A 16,303-nucleotide genomic window follows, 5' to 3' on the forward strand; every position below is an offset into this window, starting at 1 on the left:
GACCTGGATTTACTCAGCTAAGCCAAGTATAGGTTATCTACTCTTAAAATCTTCTAAATTTTGTAATTTGCATCAATTTCAATTTCGACTCCAGTGGATAGATCTTTGTATCTTTGTTGTTTGGAGCATATTTGCCTATTATGGATGGAATTTCAAATCATGTATATATTTTTAAAAAATCTTCTTACCTAATCCTGGCTTTTAGTTTTGGTGGGCCAAGGAGAAATGTCTTTTGTAGAATTTGATGTCTTTTCAATCCTATGAAAACATTCTTAGAACTACCCATGTACATGTACTTAAGGTATTAGCCAAGAAAAACTATGTGTTAAAGCTTTAGATGCCACATGGTTATACACAGAAGTATATGAATTTTTCACTTACTAAATTTACTTTATATATACCTTATATATTTACATCGATCAGTGCACTGAGATAGCTCATTTGACTTAAACCTTGTCCCTCTGGTTAGGAATAAGAACGTCTCTGGATGTTTTAACTGGTTATTCTGGGGCTATTTGGTTTTCTGTCTTCATCATTGCTACGCAGAAGGGGATTCTTTAAAGAAAACGAGAGACAATAAATAACAATTGTTGGGTAGTTGTGAGTTTATCAAAAAAGACAGTTACTAGATAATTATATGTCTTGTGCTTTAGTCAAAACATTTGGCAAAGGTAGAGTGAGTAAAACGTTCAGACAGTGAGGACATAATATCAGTATATTATAGTATAGATTTTTCACCATCTAGAAACAAATTTGTTTCTCTATTCAAGTTCCATTAATTATTTTCTACTAAATGCTGGTTTGTAGAACAAAACATAATGCTGCATTTTTACTGAATGGTGGCAAAAACAAATCTTTTAGATAAATATTGTCAAAGCTGCAGTACAGTCCTGTGTAAGGAATGTTAATCTGAAAAACAAATTCTAGAATTAGTTATTGATTTCAAAATTTGAAGACCTATGAGAGAAATACAAAGTTGCCCCTTAAAAAAAGAGAGACAGAATTAACTTAGTTCTTTTGCTAACCATGTTAGCAAACTAGATGGTAGGTCTGAAGAGCCATCATTAAGACTAAACTAATAGTCTCATTATTCCTTCCATCCTATTGCCTCTGGGTCATGTTACAAGGAATGCCATCATTGAGATCACTCTGTGTGTGACTCTGTGGAAACGTACCATCTGGCAGGTGACAGTTGCCATTATTAAAAAATGGGACTAACAAGATGATAATACAGAAATTGTGGCCAAGTTGTTTTTTAATAAAAGCATTCAGCTATAGTTATTTTTTAAATCCACATCCAAACCTTGACACTTGGAGATGAGCTATAAAGAAAAAAGAAAGTAATGATTTTTGGTAAGTTTGATGTAAACACATTTCCCAGGCTCTGATGTTGGCTGCCAGCCTACTAGGAACCACCTGGCCAAAGCTTTTTTTTTAAGACACACAAGTCAGAGCTCAGAAATAACCTCTCTTTTGTAACATTTCTGCTCTTATTATTTTTGCCTGTCAAACCTTACCAAATAGTTGGTACAGCATGCTGTCTTCATTTTTTCCTTAAACAAACCCCAGCTACATTAAAGAGTTTGTACATGGAGACTTCGGGAGAACCAAGCCAAACATTGGGTCCCTGATGAATGTGACCGCAGACATTCTTGAGCTGGATGTTGAGGTAAACCATTCTATTATGGAATGCACATTGGCAAAGTGAATTCAACCAAAGTTATGCGCTTTGGCATTAAGCTGTTTTAGTACTACCCACCTCCATAGGTATTTGAGAATGGTGAAAATCTCACAGTAACATTGTATTGAAGGGCGGGACTGTCTTTGGATTTTTTTGTTTGTTTGTTTTTAATACGAGGTCTCATGTTCCTTGCAAATATATAGCTAATTTACTAACTGAGATTTATCAAATCTAAACCCTTAAACCAAGCAAGGAAATAGAGTTGTAAGTGTTCTCCATATGTCCTTTGGACTCTAGAGAATTCATTCCCATACCTGTTGCGTTTTATAGACTTTAAAGCAACCGATTCAGAAACATTGATTCACAAGGGTAGAAAGTGAGGTGAGCCAATGTTTCTTCATAAAAGCAGTTCTATAAGGACCCCTGTGATGTAGTCCAAGTTCTCTGCTCTTATAGTCTGAATTGAAACAAGGTTAAATTCTAAAATAATTGTAAGAATGGTTCTGTCGGGCAAGTCTCCATAAATATTTCATTTGAGTATCAGTAAGTGTTGAGTCATGAGTGGTGTTTCTTCATGAAAATCTGACTAGGAATAGAGTACCTCCCCCACTACTCGCCCCAGAATCTTAGGACTTGGGGATTTGTACTTGGGAATAATATCAAAGTTACAGAAAGAAGTGGGCATAGTTGCCCAATGTGAAAACATCTATGGTAATCAAATGATCACTGGAGTAGTATTTCCTTACCAGCAGTTCTCTCAAGTGCTCTGGAATTAGATTAGCTCCTGCAGTATAGCCAGTGATCGTGCCCTCAAGGTTGCAGGGAGCCTCTTCAGTGAAACTGTCATTTGGAGGAAGACAACTTCTGTTAAAGAAAAATCTCTACTCCATTCTTTTTTTTTTTTTTTTTTTTTTTGAGACAGGGTCTTGCTCTGTCACCCAGGCTGGAGTGCAGTGGTGCGATCACGGCTCACTGCCACCCTGACCTCCCAGGCTCAAGCAGTCCTCCTGCCTCAGTCTCCCGAGTAGCTGGGACCACAGGCATGAGCCACTATGCCTGGCTTTTGTTGTTGTTGAGATGCGGTCTCACCATGTTGCCCAGGCTTGCATTAATCTTTTTTTTCCTTAATTCTCAGAACAGTTAGGAGTGTCAAAGACTCACAGGCCAGTGTTTCTCAACACTGACTGCCCACTGGAATCACTGTGGAGCTTTGTAAGCACTACAACATGCCTCCCTCCACACACACAGAGATTGTGATCAGTCATGTTTTATTTTCAGCTTGAGAAAACACTCATTAATTTACATTTGGGTGTTTGGTATATGGCTATATTCTGAAACAGAACCAAAATATCTTCTTGAGATTTGTAAAAGACACACACACACGTAGCTTGTAGGCTTTTCTAATAAATTTTTTTTGAAGCCAGTACATGAAGTGACTCATGGATTAATGAAGAAATTTTCAGTAAATAATTTCACGTTTTAAACTTTAAATGTCAATAAAAACCACAGATACAGTGGGGTTTTTTTTGTTTTGTTTTAACTTTCTCTTAAAGTAGATCCTCTAGCTTTTGATAGACCTGGTATGTGTTTATGTGGAGACAAATAGTCTGTTTACTGTAATTTCATTCTGACTCAAAGGTCAACGTTTTGTCCTAGAAGAACAAAATAAAGGTAAGTAGAGATAGATGAACTGGATTTTAAAGAAACAGAAATTCTACAGAAGTGAAGCACAAAGATCCTTAATCCTTTTCTAGTTCCAGGTCATCTTTCATAATCATTTATTTCACATTTTGTTGCTATGTTGCAAACAAGACTTATAGGCGTATAGACTACTTGAATATTTGTTCAATGCAAGATGAGAGAATGAAAATGATCAGAAGAATGAAAGTTTCTGAGACTTCTGAGGGAAAATTGGTGTAGTCACTTGAATTTGTTTGCTACTTTGACCCATAAATACCATTTTTTTTTTTTTGAGATGGAGTCTCATTCTGTCGCCCAGGCTGGAGTGCCGTGGCATGATTTTGGCTCACTGCAACCTCTGCCTCCTGGGCTCAAGCTATTCTCCTGCCTCAGCCTCCCGAGTAGCTGGGACTACAGGCGTGTGCCACCATGCTCGGCTAAATTTTGTATTTTTAGTGGAGACGGGGTTTTGCCATGTTGGCCAGGCTGGTCTTGAACTCTTGACCATGAGTGATCTGCCCACCTCGGCCTCCCAAAGTGCTGGGATTAAAGGTGTGAGCCACCACGTCTGGCCCCATAAATACCATTTAAAATTTTTAAATGTATTCTCTTGTCAGTCAAAAAGCACAATTAATAACCAACTGAGTAGCCAAATACTGCTACTCAATTAATTCAGAAGATCTCAGGTCCAAGAATCCCTAGAACAGACTTGACGGTGTTAATTTATGGTATTCAATAGCTCTTTTCTTCAAATGCAGTTTCTTCTGTTGCATTATATTAAAACTATTACATTTATACAGCATTACCAGCAAATGCTTACCACAACAGCAATAACTGTTTTAATGACTTCTTGTCTCCCTTCTAGTCTGTAGATGTTGACTGGCCACCTGCTCTGGATGACTAGCTTTCAAAGTTGGAGACAAAGCGTAGGGTTTTCCTGGCATGGTGTGGACATCCACGGAGCACACGCCGTAAAATGGCTGTTTACCCACCATAACGGTGTCTTGGAAACCATTTGGATCATGTTGATCTATATAATTGTTAATTTGTTGTAACATCTCAGGATCTATATATGTGTATATTTTGTGTTAAATTGTTCCAAGGATGTCTTATGATTTTTCTCATTCCCTCTCTCACCCCCACAAACCAAACTATGAATAATGAAATAATTCTCCTTAATTCTTTCATTTAGAGAGGTACACAAACAGAACACATTCTCTCTTAAGAAGCTTTAATTTCAGCAAGATTTCCCTCCACAAGAGACATACTACCTTTAAAATCATGTTCTAATTTTTAAAAATTATCTGAATAAAAGTTACATCTAGATTTATGCAGCATAATATCCTATAATATTCTAAGATTGCAAATGCAAATCTGACATTATTATTTTTCCCAGGAAGCCTCAAACGAGCTATTACCAATGAAGTACTTTTGGCTGTGATTTGTCATAAATCTTAACTAAACTATGAATAATGAAATAATTCTCATTAATACTTTCATTAAGGAAGAATTTTGACAATCTAAAATTGTCAATACATTTTTCCTGTGGAGGGAAAGTAAAACCATAGGAACCAAGGCATGCCATGGTAGGAGCCTTTAATAAATCTTTTAAATAAGGAGAAACAAGTGCCTTTAATAACTTCAATCCCAGGGTTAAGAATTTGAAAAATTGAGAATGCTAAACAAAGAAGAACCGATATTATTTCAGAATACTTCAATATATTATCCAATTATAAACATTTTAATGATACCTTATTAAAGTAGATAGGATATTGTCTCCATTTTATAAATATGGAAACCAAAGACTAGAAGTTAAATGACTTATCCAAAATTGTTAGCTACTTCTATATTGAGGACTAGAACTGAAGTTTCTTGGTCTCCAGGGTCTTTCTAATAAGCCCTATTATTGAACACCTGTTTGTGTGAAGGGGCAGCTATGGATGCCATTTAAACTCACGTAACTGAGAATTAACTTTTGGAATGTAGTTACCAAATCAAAGAGCTCACCAAAAAATAGCCCAAGACTATTTAATGCAATCTTATATAGTTACCATTTGTTATTAAGTTAAAGCTCAGTTGGTATTACAAAGAGGAAAAACATTAAGCTAAACCTAAAAAAAATGAATGGGTCATTAAATTTCAGAAAGGAGCCTTATTACAATTTCAGATTTGAGTATAATTTCCATCACCCTAATTCAACTATTTGAGCTTTTTTTAAGAATACATGTAACTTGACTAGTATTAGATTACTCACTGTTTCCCATCTCTGTATTAAACATAAATCACAGATACCAAGATTCACTTTAGATATGAGGAAAATGGTTTTAATGGACACAAAGGAGTCAGCCACGTTGGAACCAACATGGTTTCATACCACGTTGAAACCATGTGTTTGATATGTGAATAACAGCAAATGCTTTTTTCACTATTGTCAATGCCAATGCATTGAAATGCCCAGAAAATGAGAAAAGGATAACAAATAAACTTTTGATAAAAAGGTAAGATTTTCTGTGTGGATGTTTCTCAGTTTCTGGGAAAATTTTGCTACAAAAGAGACTTAAATAGTTTAGGAGGCAGTCTTTCGCATGGTATTTTTGGCTTAGCTTTGAATTCAGTGGACCTGTAATGTGTAAGAATGAAGAACGTGCTTAGCAAACTGAAATGAGAAGACTTCTATTTCTTAAATTTCTATTCCTGAGATTATACAAAATTTCAAGCAAAGAGTAAGCATTAGCTTTAAATACTTCTTCCAAATGTTCATAGAATTTTGAGACAAAGATTGTAAAAAATTAATGTTTGTCTTTGTTTCAGGCAGAACTGGGAATATTAAGTAGTGAGAGTGCTACAATTTCCCTTTTGCCTACATAAAAGCATTTTAAAATTAGTTTTATGATTTCTTTGTAAGCTTTATTTAAATTCGAAGTCTTTTTCATAACACTTAGAGAAAGAGCCCTTTGTACTTCTTAGTATCTCTTTGTCCCAAATATAGTCTGTGGTTTATTTTAGGAAAAACATCAACTCTGGATACCTGGAAAAGTCAAGAGAAAATAAAATTGGCAAAATGAAAAATTTCCAAGTAAGATAACCGGTTACATTTGTGAGTTATGTGAAGTAAATTTAGAAGTTAAATTTCCATTTTCTAAGAGAAAAACATCTTACTTGGCAGATCTTTTCTTTTGGAGCTAATTATTCTTTAAGTCCACTTAAGAGAATGAACTTTGATATCAGCTTTTCTGATTTTTTAACAAAGGCTACCCTTGTTTATTATGAAAAATATTACTTTTATAATTCTATTTTGAATTTCTAAATTTTGAAATAATTCCAAACTTACAGGAAAAGTTGCAAAAAAAGTACAAAGAACCTTTTTCCCTGAGCCATGGAGTCAGTGATGCCCCATGATCTTAAAGGCTTCAGTGTGTCATTTCTACAAACCAGGACATTCTTTTACTTAACCACAACACAGTGATCAACATCGGGAAATTAACGCTGATATATTACCATCTAACCTACAGACCCTGTTCAAGTTGCCAGTTGTCCCATCAATGTCCTTCATAGTCAAGTGCTCACATTGCATTTTGTTACATCTCTTTAGTCTCCACCACTCTTACAAGTTTGTCTTTCTTGACTTTAATTACTTTAACATTTTTTAAGATTTCAGGTCAGTTATTTTGTAGACCATTCCTCAATTTGGGTTTGCCTGATGTTTCCTTTTTATTAGATTCAGATTGTACCTTTTTGGCAAGAAAACCACAAAAGAGAGATTGTCTTCTTCTTGCATCTTATCAGGTGTCACACAGTTTTGATTTGTCCAGTTTATTTCCTCTGCACTAACCCTGCAAAGGGCTTTTTCTCTAAGATCTGATCTCTTTTAGCAGAAAATGGTATTTAGAAACCAAGATCTGGGCAGTAGGCATGCTCATTGTTTTGTGCCATTGCTGTTTCCAAGCCCTCTCATGGAACAGAGCTAGGGAACAAACATGAATGCATATGCATGCATGCACACACACACACACACACACACATACACCTATACGTCTCTGTATCTACACATACTGAAAGCTGTAAGAGTTTATACCAGTACTTCCAATTCCAACCTTATTCTAGTTTTCACCCTTTCCAAATTTGTAATTCTCTTCTCTGACTATAAGAAATCTGGCTCCTGCTTTTTCTCTGCCGCCACCGAGTTGTATAGAGGTGGAGTCTCGGGTGCATTCAAGATTTGGCTTCACTTGTAACCCACTGCCATGGCGGAGGAAGGCAGTGCTGCTGGAGGTGCAGTGGACATTAATACTGTTTTACAGGAGGTGCTGAAGACCGCCGTCATCCATGATGGCCTAGCACGTGAAATTTGCAAAGCTGCCAAAGGCTTAGACAAGTGCCAAGCCCATCTTTGGGTGCTGTATGTGCTTGCATCCAACTGTGATGAGCCTATGTATGTCCAGTTGGTGGAGGCCCTTTGTGCTGAACACCAAATCAACCTAATTAAGGTTGATGACAAGAAACTAGGAGAATGGGCAGGCCTCTGTAAAACTGACAGAGGGGAAACCCCGTAAAGTGGTTGGTTGAAGTTGTGTAGTAGTTAAGAACTATGGCAAGGAGTCTCAGGCCAAGGACGTCATTGAAGAGTACTTCAAATGCAAGAAATGAACAAATAAATTTTTGGCACACACACACACAGACACGCACTTAAAAAAAAAGAAAAAAGAAAGAAAAAAGAAATTTGACTCAGTCCTCCTCAAAAATAACCAATCTATTGCTGCCTTATTATTCACAGTCCCCTCCCTGCTGCCCTCAGACGTTCTCCTCAGGCTCCACACTGCAGCCCTACACTAGGCCACTACCACTGCCCCCTGTGGTAACATCTTCTTGCACTTGGTACAGAACAAGCAAATGGCTTTTGTCCTGAATTATTCAGGAAGGGAGGGAGACAGGTGGGAAGGAAGTCAGGAAGGCAGAAAATAAAAATCGTTTGATACCACAGAAATACGAAGGATCAAAGGAGATTATTAGGAACAATTATATATTATATGCCAACAATTGGATCACCTAGAAGTGGACAGATTTCCAGACGCATACAACCTACCAAGAATGAATCATAAACAGAAAATCTAAACAGACCAATAGCAAATAAGGGTCACCATTACTCTGAGGAGAGGACAGTAGGTAGGGAAGCAGTACAACTTTTAACTTGGAGCAAAACCATGCTCTAGGGAAACATTATTAGCATCCCCAGCAACAGCAGCAGCCATCGCTGCTGCCAATACCTGCAAATGGGAAAAAGGCCAGCAGCCAAAATGAAGGCTTGACTATTGACCCGAAGCATTTTAGGAAACCAGGAAAGAAGCCCTTCACCAAACAAAGCTATTTCTTTGTGGGAAGTGTTCACATCACTGAGGAGGAAATGAGGAAATGTGAGAAATACGGGAAGGCAATTTCACAGAAAGAGGATTTAAATAAACAAAAAGGAAAAATTAAAAAATTAAAAACAATAACAACAAAAAAGAAACATGGGAAGGCAGGTGAGGTCTTCATAAGGATAAAGGCTTTGACTTTATGCACTTGGAAGCACAAACCCTAGTAGAGATTGCCAAAGTGGGTCTGGACAATATGCAGCTGTGTGCACTCTGCCTGCCACAGTGCATCCCTTACAGTCCGAAACCTTCTAACAAACTTTTGGAAGAAGCCTTTTCTTTATTTGGCCAGGTGGAGGGGGCTGTAGTCACTGTGGATAATCAAGGAAGGCCCTCAGGGAAAGGCACTGTTGAGTTCTCAGGGCAGCCAGTTGCTCAGAAAGTGCAGGCTGCTTCCTGCTAACCACATTTCCTCATCCTGTTACTGGGTAGCCCATAGGCTAATTAGGTGACAAAGAAGGACTTCCAGAGAAGCTGGTTGTAAAAAATCAGCAATTTCACAAGGAGTGAGAACAGCCACCCCAGTATGCACAGCATGGCTTTTGAATATGAGTATGGCATGCACTGGAGGGTGCTCATTGAGATGGAGAAGCAGCAGCAGGACGAAGTGGATCACAATATCAAGGAGGCTCATGAGAAGCTGGAGATGGAGATGGGGGTTGCTTGCCTTCACCAATGCCAGGTCATGCTAATGAGGCAGGATTTGATGAGGTGCCAAGAAGAGCTGTGGAGGATGGAAGAGCTGAACAACCAAGAGATGCAAAAACGACGGCAACTGGAGCCCATGCGAGAGGAGTGCAGGCACGAGAAGGAAGTGATGCACTGGTAATGGCAGGAAAGATTCACCGGAACCTTCTCTGATAGGAGAGAGCAGGAGAGACAGCTGTGCCAGATGGCTGCGGGAGGTGCTACGGGCATAACAGAGGCACCATGCCCCCTGCTTTTGTGCCAGCTGTTACCCCAGCTCTTCCAGAACCTGAACCTATGATGCTAATTGACCTCACCAACGATGGAATGCTTTGGCCAAGCTGCTGCAATGGAAGGAATTGGGGCAATTGGTGGAACTCCTCCTGCATTGAACTGTGCAACTCCTGAAGCTGAATTTCCTCCAAACACACGTTGCTGATACTAATAAAGTTACAGTGTCTAGTTCCTGAAAACCTTTAAGAGGACCCTATTTGGACTAGCCAGAATTCTACCCTAGAAAAGTGAGATTCCTCCCGATAGTTAGGTCTACGCTACCTACACTACTCTGGGGAGTATTTTGGAGGAAGAGAGCAAGGGAGGAGTGGTATTTAACAAACCAGTTCTGTGTGGTATAATGTTTAACTGAAAATTCTCTGTGGTGCATTACTGAAGTCTCAAATGCGACTGTTGAAGACGTGGGGGAACCACGGTGAAATGAATCCAGTTAGAGACCCATTAATCTTGATGATTCCTTTTTTCTCCATCCTGTTTCATTTGCTTTCTTATCCATACACTAACCAACCCCAGAGACACCACACATACACCACAAAAAACAAACCTCCTCCAATGCCCTTCGCCCCACTGCTCCATTCACTCCCAGGTGAGAATTCAGGCAAATGTCCACAGAGGTCACAAACAATGTACGTATAGTTCTTTTATATCCCATATATTATCCCCTTCATGTCCTAAGGAAGACATTTTCTCTTAGAGATTCATTTCAGTATATCTTTTTAAAAATCTTGTGTTAACTTGCCTCAATCTTTTTCTTGGATGAGGACAACCCAGGAATGGCCCTTTTGTGTCTATGATGTTGCTATTCACAGCTTTCCTTGATAGGCCTAGTACAGTCTTAGAAACAGGGTTGCTGGATGCTGAAGGTCTGAGAGCAGCTCTTAGCCTTGCCTATCTTACTTAGTAGTTATGCTGTGCATATTTAATTGATGTACTATGTTTGATTTGTTGCTAATACCTTAAATTTGAAGTTTTTCTGAGAAATGGAGCAGCAATGCAGCATCACTTGTTAAAATACATTTTAAGCCTTAAAAAAAAAGGAGATTGAATCAGTAATCCCAGCACATTGGGAGGCTGAGGTGGGTAGATCACAAGGTCAAGAGATCGAAACCATCCTGGCCAACATGTTGAAACCCCGTCTCTACTAAAAATACAAAAATTAGCTGGGTGTTGTGGCGCGCACCTGTAGTCCCACCTACTTGGGAGGCTGAGGCAAGAGAATCACTTGAACCCAGAAGGCAGAGGTTGTAGTGAGCCGAGATCGCACCACTGTACTCCAGCCTGGTGAGAGAGTGAGACTCAGCCTCAAAAAATAAAAAAGTCTCCTTTGGGTATATACCCAGTAATGGGATGGCTGGGTCATATGGTACATCTAGTTCTAGATCCTTGAGGAATCGCCATACTGTTTTCCGTAATGGTTGAACTAGTTTACAATCCCACCAACAGTGTAAAAGTGTTCCTATTTCTCCACATCCTCTCCAGCACCTGTTGTTTCCTGACTTTTTAATGATCGCCATTCTAACTGGTGTGAGATGGTATCTCATTGTGGTTTTGATTTGCATTTCTCTGATGGCCAGTGATGATGAGCATTTTTTCATGTGTCTGTTGGCTGTATGAATGTCTTCTTTTGAGAAATGTCTGTTCATATCCTTTGCCCACTTGTTGATGGGGTTGTTTTTTTCTTGTAAATTTGTTTGAGTTCTTTGTAGATTCTGGATATTAGCCCTTTGTCAGATGAGTAGATTGCAAAAATTTTCTCCCATTCTGTAGGTTGCCTGTTCACTCTGATGGTAGTTTCTTTCGCTGTGCAGAAGCTCTTTAGTTTAATGAGATCCCATTTGTCAATTTTGGCTTTTGCTGCCGTTGCTTTTGGTGTTTTAGACATGAAGTCTTTGCCCATGCCTATGTCCTGAATGGTACTACCTAGGTTTTCCTCTAGGGTTTTTATGGTATTAGGTCTAACATTTAAGTCTCTAATCCATCTTGAATTAATTTTCGTATAAGGAGTAAGGAAAGGATCCAGTTTCAGCTTTCTACTTATGGCTAGCCAATTTTCCCAGCACCATTTATTAAATAGGGAATCCTTTCCCCATTTCTTGTTTCTCTCAGGTTTGTCAAAGATCAGATGGCTGTAGATGTGTGGTATTATTTCTGAGGACTCTGTTCTGTTCCATTGGTCTATATCTCTGTTTTGGTACCAGTACCATGCTGTTTTGGTTACTGTAGCCTTGTAGTATAGTTTGAAGTCAGGTAGCGTGATGCCTCCAGCTAAAGGATTATAAATCATGCTGCTATAAAGACACATGCACACGTATGTTTATTGCAGCACTATTCACAATAGCAAAGACTTGGAATCAACCCAAATGTCCATCAGTGACAGACTGGATTAAGAAAATGTGGCACATATACACCATGGAATACTATGCAGCCATAAAAAAGGATGAGTTTGTGTCCTTTGTAGGGACATGGATGCAGCTGGAAACCATCATTCTTAGCAAACTATCACAAGAACAGAAAACCAAACACCGCATGTTCTCACTCATAGGTGGGAACTGAACAATGAGATCACTTGGACTTGGGAAGGGGAACATCACACACCGGGGCCTATCATGGGGAGGGGGAAGGGGGGAGGGATTGCATTGGGAGTTATACCTGATGTAAATGACGAGTTGATGGGTGCTGACGAGTTGATGGGTGCAGCACAGCAACATGGCACAAGTATACCTATGTAACAAACCTGCACGTTATGCACATGTACCCTAGAACTTAAAGTATAATAATAATAAAAAATAAATTAATTAATTAAAAAAAAAAAAAAGTCTCTCATCAAATAAAAGACCCAGAACCTGACAGCTTCACTGCTGAATGCTATCGAACATTTAAAGAACTACGGCCAGGCACGGTGGCTCACATCTGTTATCCCAGCACTTTGGGAGGCTTAGGTGGTAGGATTGCTTAAGCACAGGAGTTTGAGACCAGCCTGGGCAACATAGGGATAATCTGTCTCTACAAAAAATAAAAAATTAGCTGGGTGTGGTGATGCATGTTGGTGGTCCAAACTACTCGGGAGGCTGAGGTGGCAGAATTAATTCAGCCCAGGCGGTGAAGGCTGCAGCGAGCCGTGATAGTGCCACTGCACTCCAGCCTGGGCAACAGGGCAAGACCCCCATCTCAAAAAAGGAAGAATACCAGCCCTTCTCAAACTCTTCCAAAAATTGAAGAGGAAGGAATGCTTCCAAACTCATTTTACAAGGCCAGCATTACCCTGACACCAAAGCCAGACAAGGACACTATTAAAGAAAACTTGTCAATTAGACTGTGGCAAATATGGAAAAAAAGAAAAAAGAAAGCTACAGGTCAATATTTCTGATGACCACAGATGCAAAAATTCTTTTTTTTTTTTTTCTGAGACAGGGTCTCCCTCTGTTACCCAGGATGGAGTGCAGTGGTGCAATCATGGCTCACTGCAGCCTTGACCTTTCAGACTCAGGTGATCCTTCCACCTCAGCCTCCTGAGTAGCTGGGACTTCAGGTGCACACCATCATGCCCAGCTAATTAAAAACAAAAAATTATTCGTCTAGGCAGGGTCCCATTATGTTGTCCAGGCTGGTCTCGAACTCCTGGGTCAAGCCAGCCTCAGGCCTTGACCACCTAAAAGTGCTGAGATTACAAGTGTGAGCCACAATGCCTGGTCAAGATGCAAAAATTTTCAACAAAATACTAGTAAACCAATTCAACAGCACATTGAAAAGATTAATCACCATGACCAAGTAATATTTATGTCAGGGATTCACAGATGGTTCAACATACGCCAATCTATAAATATAATATACCACATGAACAGAATGAAAGACAAAAACCATATGATCATCTCAATAGATGCAGAAAAAGCATTTGACAAAATTTAACATACTTTCACAATAAAAGCTCTCAACAAATTAGAAGGAGTACACCTCAAAAGTAAAGGCCCTATGTAACAAAGCCATAGCTAACACCATACTCAACAGTGAAAAACTGAAAGCTTTTCCTCTAAGATCAGGAACTAGACAAGGACTTCCACTCTCATTTCTGTTTAACATAGTACTGGAACTGAAGTCCCAGCCAGAGCAATTGGGCAAGAGAAAGAAATAAAAGACATCCAAATTGGAAAGGAAGGAGATTGTCCCTGTTTGCAGATGATGATCTTATATATAGAAAAGCTGAAAGAATCCACCAAAAAGACTGTCAGAGCTAATAAATTCAGTAAGGTTGTGCGCATATCAATATACAATAATCAGTAGTGTTACAAAAAATAAAATACTTAGGAATAAATTTAACCAAGAAGGTAAAAGATCTCTACACTGAAAACTGTAAAACAGTGATATAAGAAATTGGAGACATAAATAAATGGAAAGATATCCCATGTTCATTGATTGGAAGACTTAATATTGCTAAAATGTCCATACTAACCAAAGTAATCTAAAGATTCAGTGTAATCCCTATCAAAATTCCAATGACATTTTCCACATAAATAGAAAAAACAATCCTAAAATTCATATGGAACCAACAAACACCCTGAATAGCCAAAGCAATCTTGAGCAAAAAGAACAAAGCTAGAGATATCACACTACCTGATTTCAAAATTACTACAAAGCCATAGTAAACAAAACATTTTTATACTGGCATAAAAACAGACACTTAAACCAAAAGAATAGGAAGAAGAGCCCAGGAATAAATCCATATATTTACAGCCAGCTGATTTTTTACAAACGTGTGAAGAAACATAATGGGAAAAGACAGTCTCTTTAATAAATTGTGCTGGGAAAACTGGATATCCACATGCAGAAGAATGAAGTTAGACCCTTATCTTACACCATATTAAAAACTCAACTCAAAGTGACCTAAATCTAAGACCCCAAACTGTAAACTATTAGAAGAAAACGTAGAGAAAAAGCTCCATGACACTGGTCTGGGCAATTATTTGAATATGACCCTAAAAGCACAGGTAACCAAAAAAAAAAAAAAAAGACAAATCAAATGGGACTATAGCAAACAAAAGCTTCTGCACTGCAAAGGGAACTATGAACAGAGTGAAGAGACAACTTACGGAATGGGATATTTATAAGCCATACATCTAATGAGGGGTTAATATCCAAAATATACAAGGAACTCCAACAATTCAATACCAAGAAAACAAAGAGCCTGATTAAAAAATGGGCAAAGGACCTGAATAGACATTTCTCAAAAGACATACAAATGACCAACAGGTGTAAGACACACAAATGCTCAACATCACTAACCAGGAAAATGCAAATTTAAAACCACAGTGAGACACCACCTCAAAACTATTAGAATGGCTATTACCAAAAACGATGAAAGATAACAAGTGTTGGCAAGGACACGGAGTAAAGAGAACCTTTGGCATACTGTTGGTGGGAATGTAAACAGAAAACAAAATTTAAAATAGAACTACCATATAATCCAGCAATCCTACTATTGGGTATATGTATCCCAAGGAAATAAAATCAGTATGTTGAAGAGGTATCTGACCCCCATGGTCTCTGCAGCATTATTCACAATAGCCATGATATGGCATCAACCTATGCGTCTATCAGTCAGTAGGTAAATGAAGAAAATGTGGTGTATATGTACAGTGAAATATTATTCACCCATAAGAAAGGAAATGCTGTCATTTGAAACAATGTGGATGAACCTGAAGAACATTTTGTTAAGTGAAGTAAGTCAGGCACAGAAAGACAACTACTGCATGATCTCATCTATATGTGGAATCTAAAATAGTTGGAACTCATAGAAGTAGAGGGTAGAATGGTGGTTACTAGAACTGGGGAGGTGGGATTGGGATAGGGGTTGCGGAATTGGGGAGATATCGGTCAAAGGATTTAAAATTTCAGCTTTATAGGAATAAGTTTAAGAGTTCTACTGTACGACATGGTGACTATAGTTAATAACATATATTCTTGAAAGTTGCTAAGAGTAGATCTTAAGTGTTCTTACTACAAAATAACTATGTGAAGTAATACATGTTCATTAGCTCAGTTTAGCCATTCTACAATGTATACATATTTCAAAACATCATGCTATACAAGATAAATGTTAATATATACAGTTTTGTCAATTAAAAAAAAGGATTTAAGAAGAGGCCAGGCCAGCTATGGTGACTCATGCTTGTAATCCCGCACTTTGGGAGGCCAAGGCGGGTGGATCACTTGAGCTTGAGTTTGAAACCAGCCTGGATAACATGGTGAAACTCCGTCTCTACAAAAAATACAAAAATTGGCCGGGCATGGTGTCATGCACCTGTAGTCCCAGCTACTTGGGAGGCTGAGGTGGGAGGATCTCTTGAGCCCAGGAGGCATAAGTTGCAGTGAGTTGTGATCGTGCCATTGCACTCCAGCCTGGGTGACACTCCAGCCTTTTGAGCCTCTGTCTCAAAAAAGAGAAGAGACACCCTAGATCTCCATCCTTCTCTCTCTACCATGTGAGGATGGTGGGAAGGCAGCCATCTGCAAGCCAGGAGGAGAGCCTAAGCATAAACCATCCTAGTACCCCTGA

General features: G+C 38.7%; 1 protein-coding gene and 2 pseudogenes across 12 annotated transcripts in view; all 3 read left to right on the forward strand.

Annotated features, from left to right (window-relative positions):
• Positions 1–5,863, forward strand: part of PUS10 (pseudouridine synthase 10) — an 85,888-nt gene extending 80,025 nt beyond the window's left edge. For all 12 annotated transcript variants that reach the window (XR_012422351.1, XR_012422348.1, XR_012422350.1 and 9 more), the window contains 2 exons: positions 1,570–1,669; positions 4,227–5,863. Coding sequence is in view for 9 of the 12 variants with exons in the window: in XM_005575796.4 (XP_005575853.1) it covers positions 1,570–1,669; positions 4,227–4,265 (139 nt within the window). In the remaining 3 variants the exon portion in view is untranslated. The remainder of the gene's footprint in view (positions 1–1,569; positions 1,670–4,226) is intronic.
• Positions 5,864–7,518: 1,655 nt separating this feature from the next.
• On the forward strand, positions 7,519–8,139 carry LOC102115915 (small ribosomal subunit protein eS12-like; annotated as a pseudogene).
• Positions 8,140–8,762: 623 nt separating this feature from the next.
• LOC107127193 (non-POU domain-containing octamer-binding protein pseudogene) lies at positions 8,763–9,984 on the forward strand (annotated as a pseudogene).
• Positions 9,985–16,303: the final 6,319 nt, after the last annotated feature.

The sequence above is a fragment of the Macaca fascicularis genome, chromosome 13, assembly GCF_037993035.2.
Source record: "Macaca fascicularis isolate 582-1 chromosome 13, T2T-MFA8v1.1".
NCBI classification, from domain to species: domain Eukaryota; kingdom Metazoa; phylum Chordata; class Mammalia; order Primates; family Cercopithecidae; genus Macaca; species Macaca fascicularis.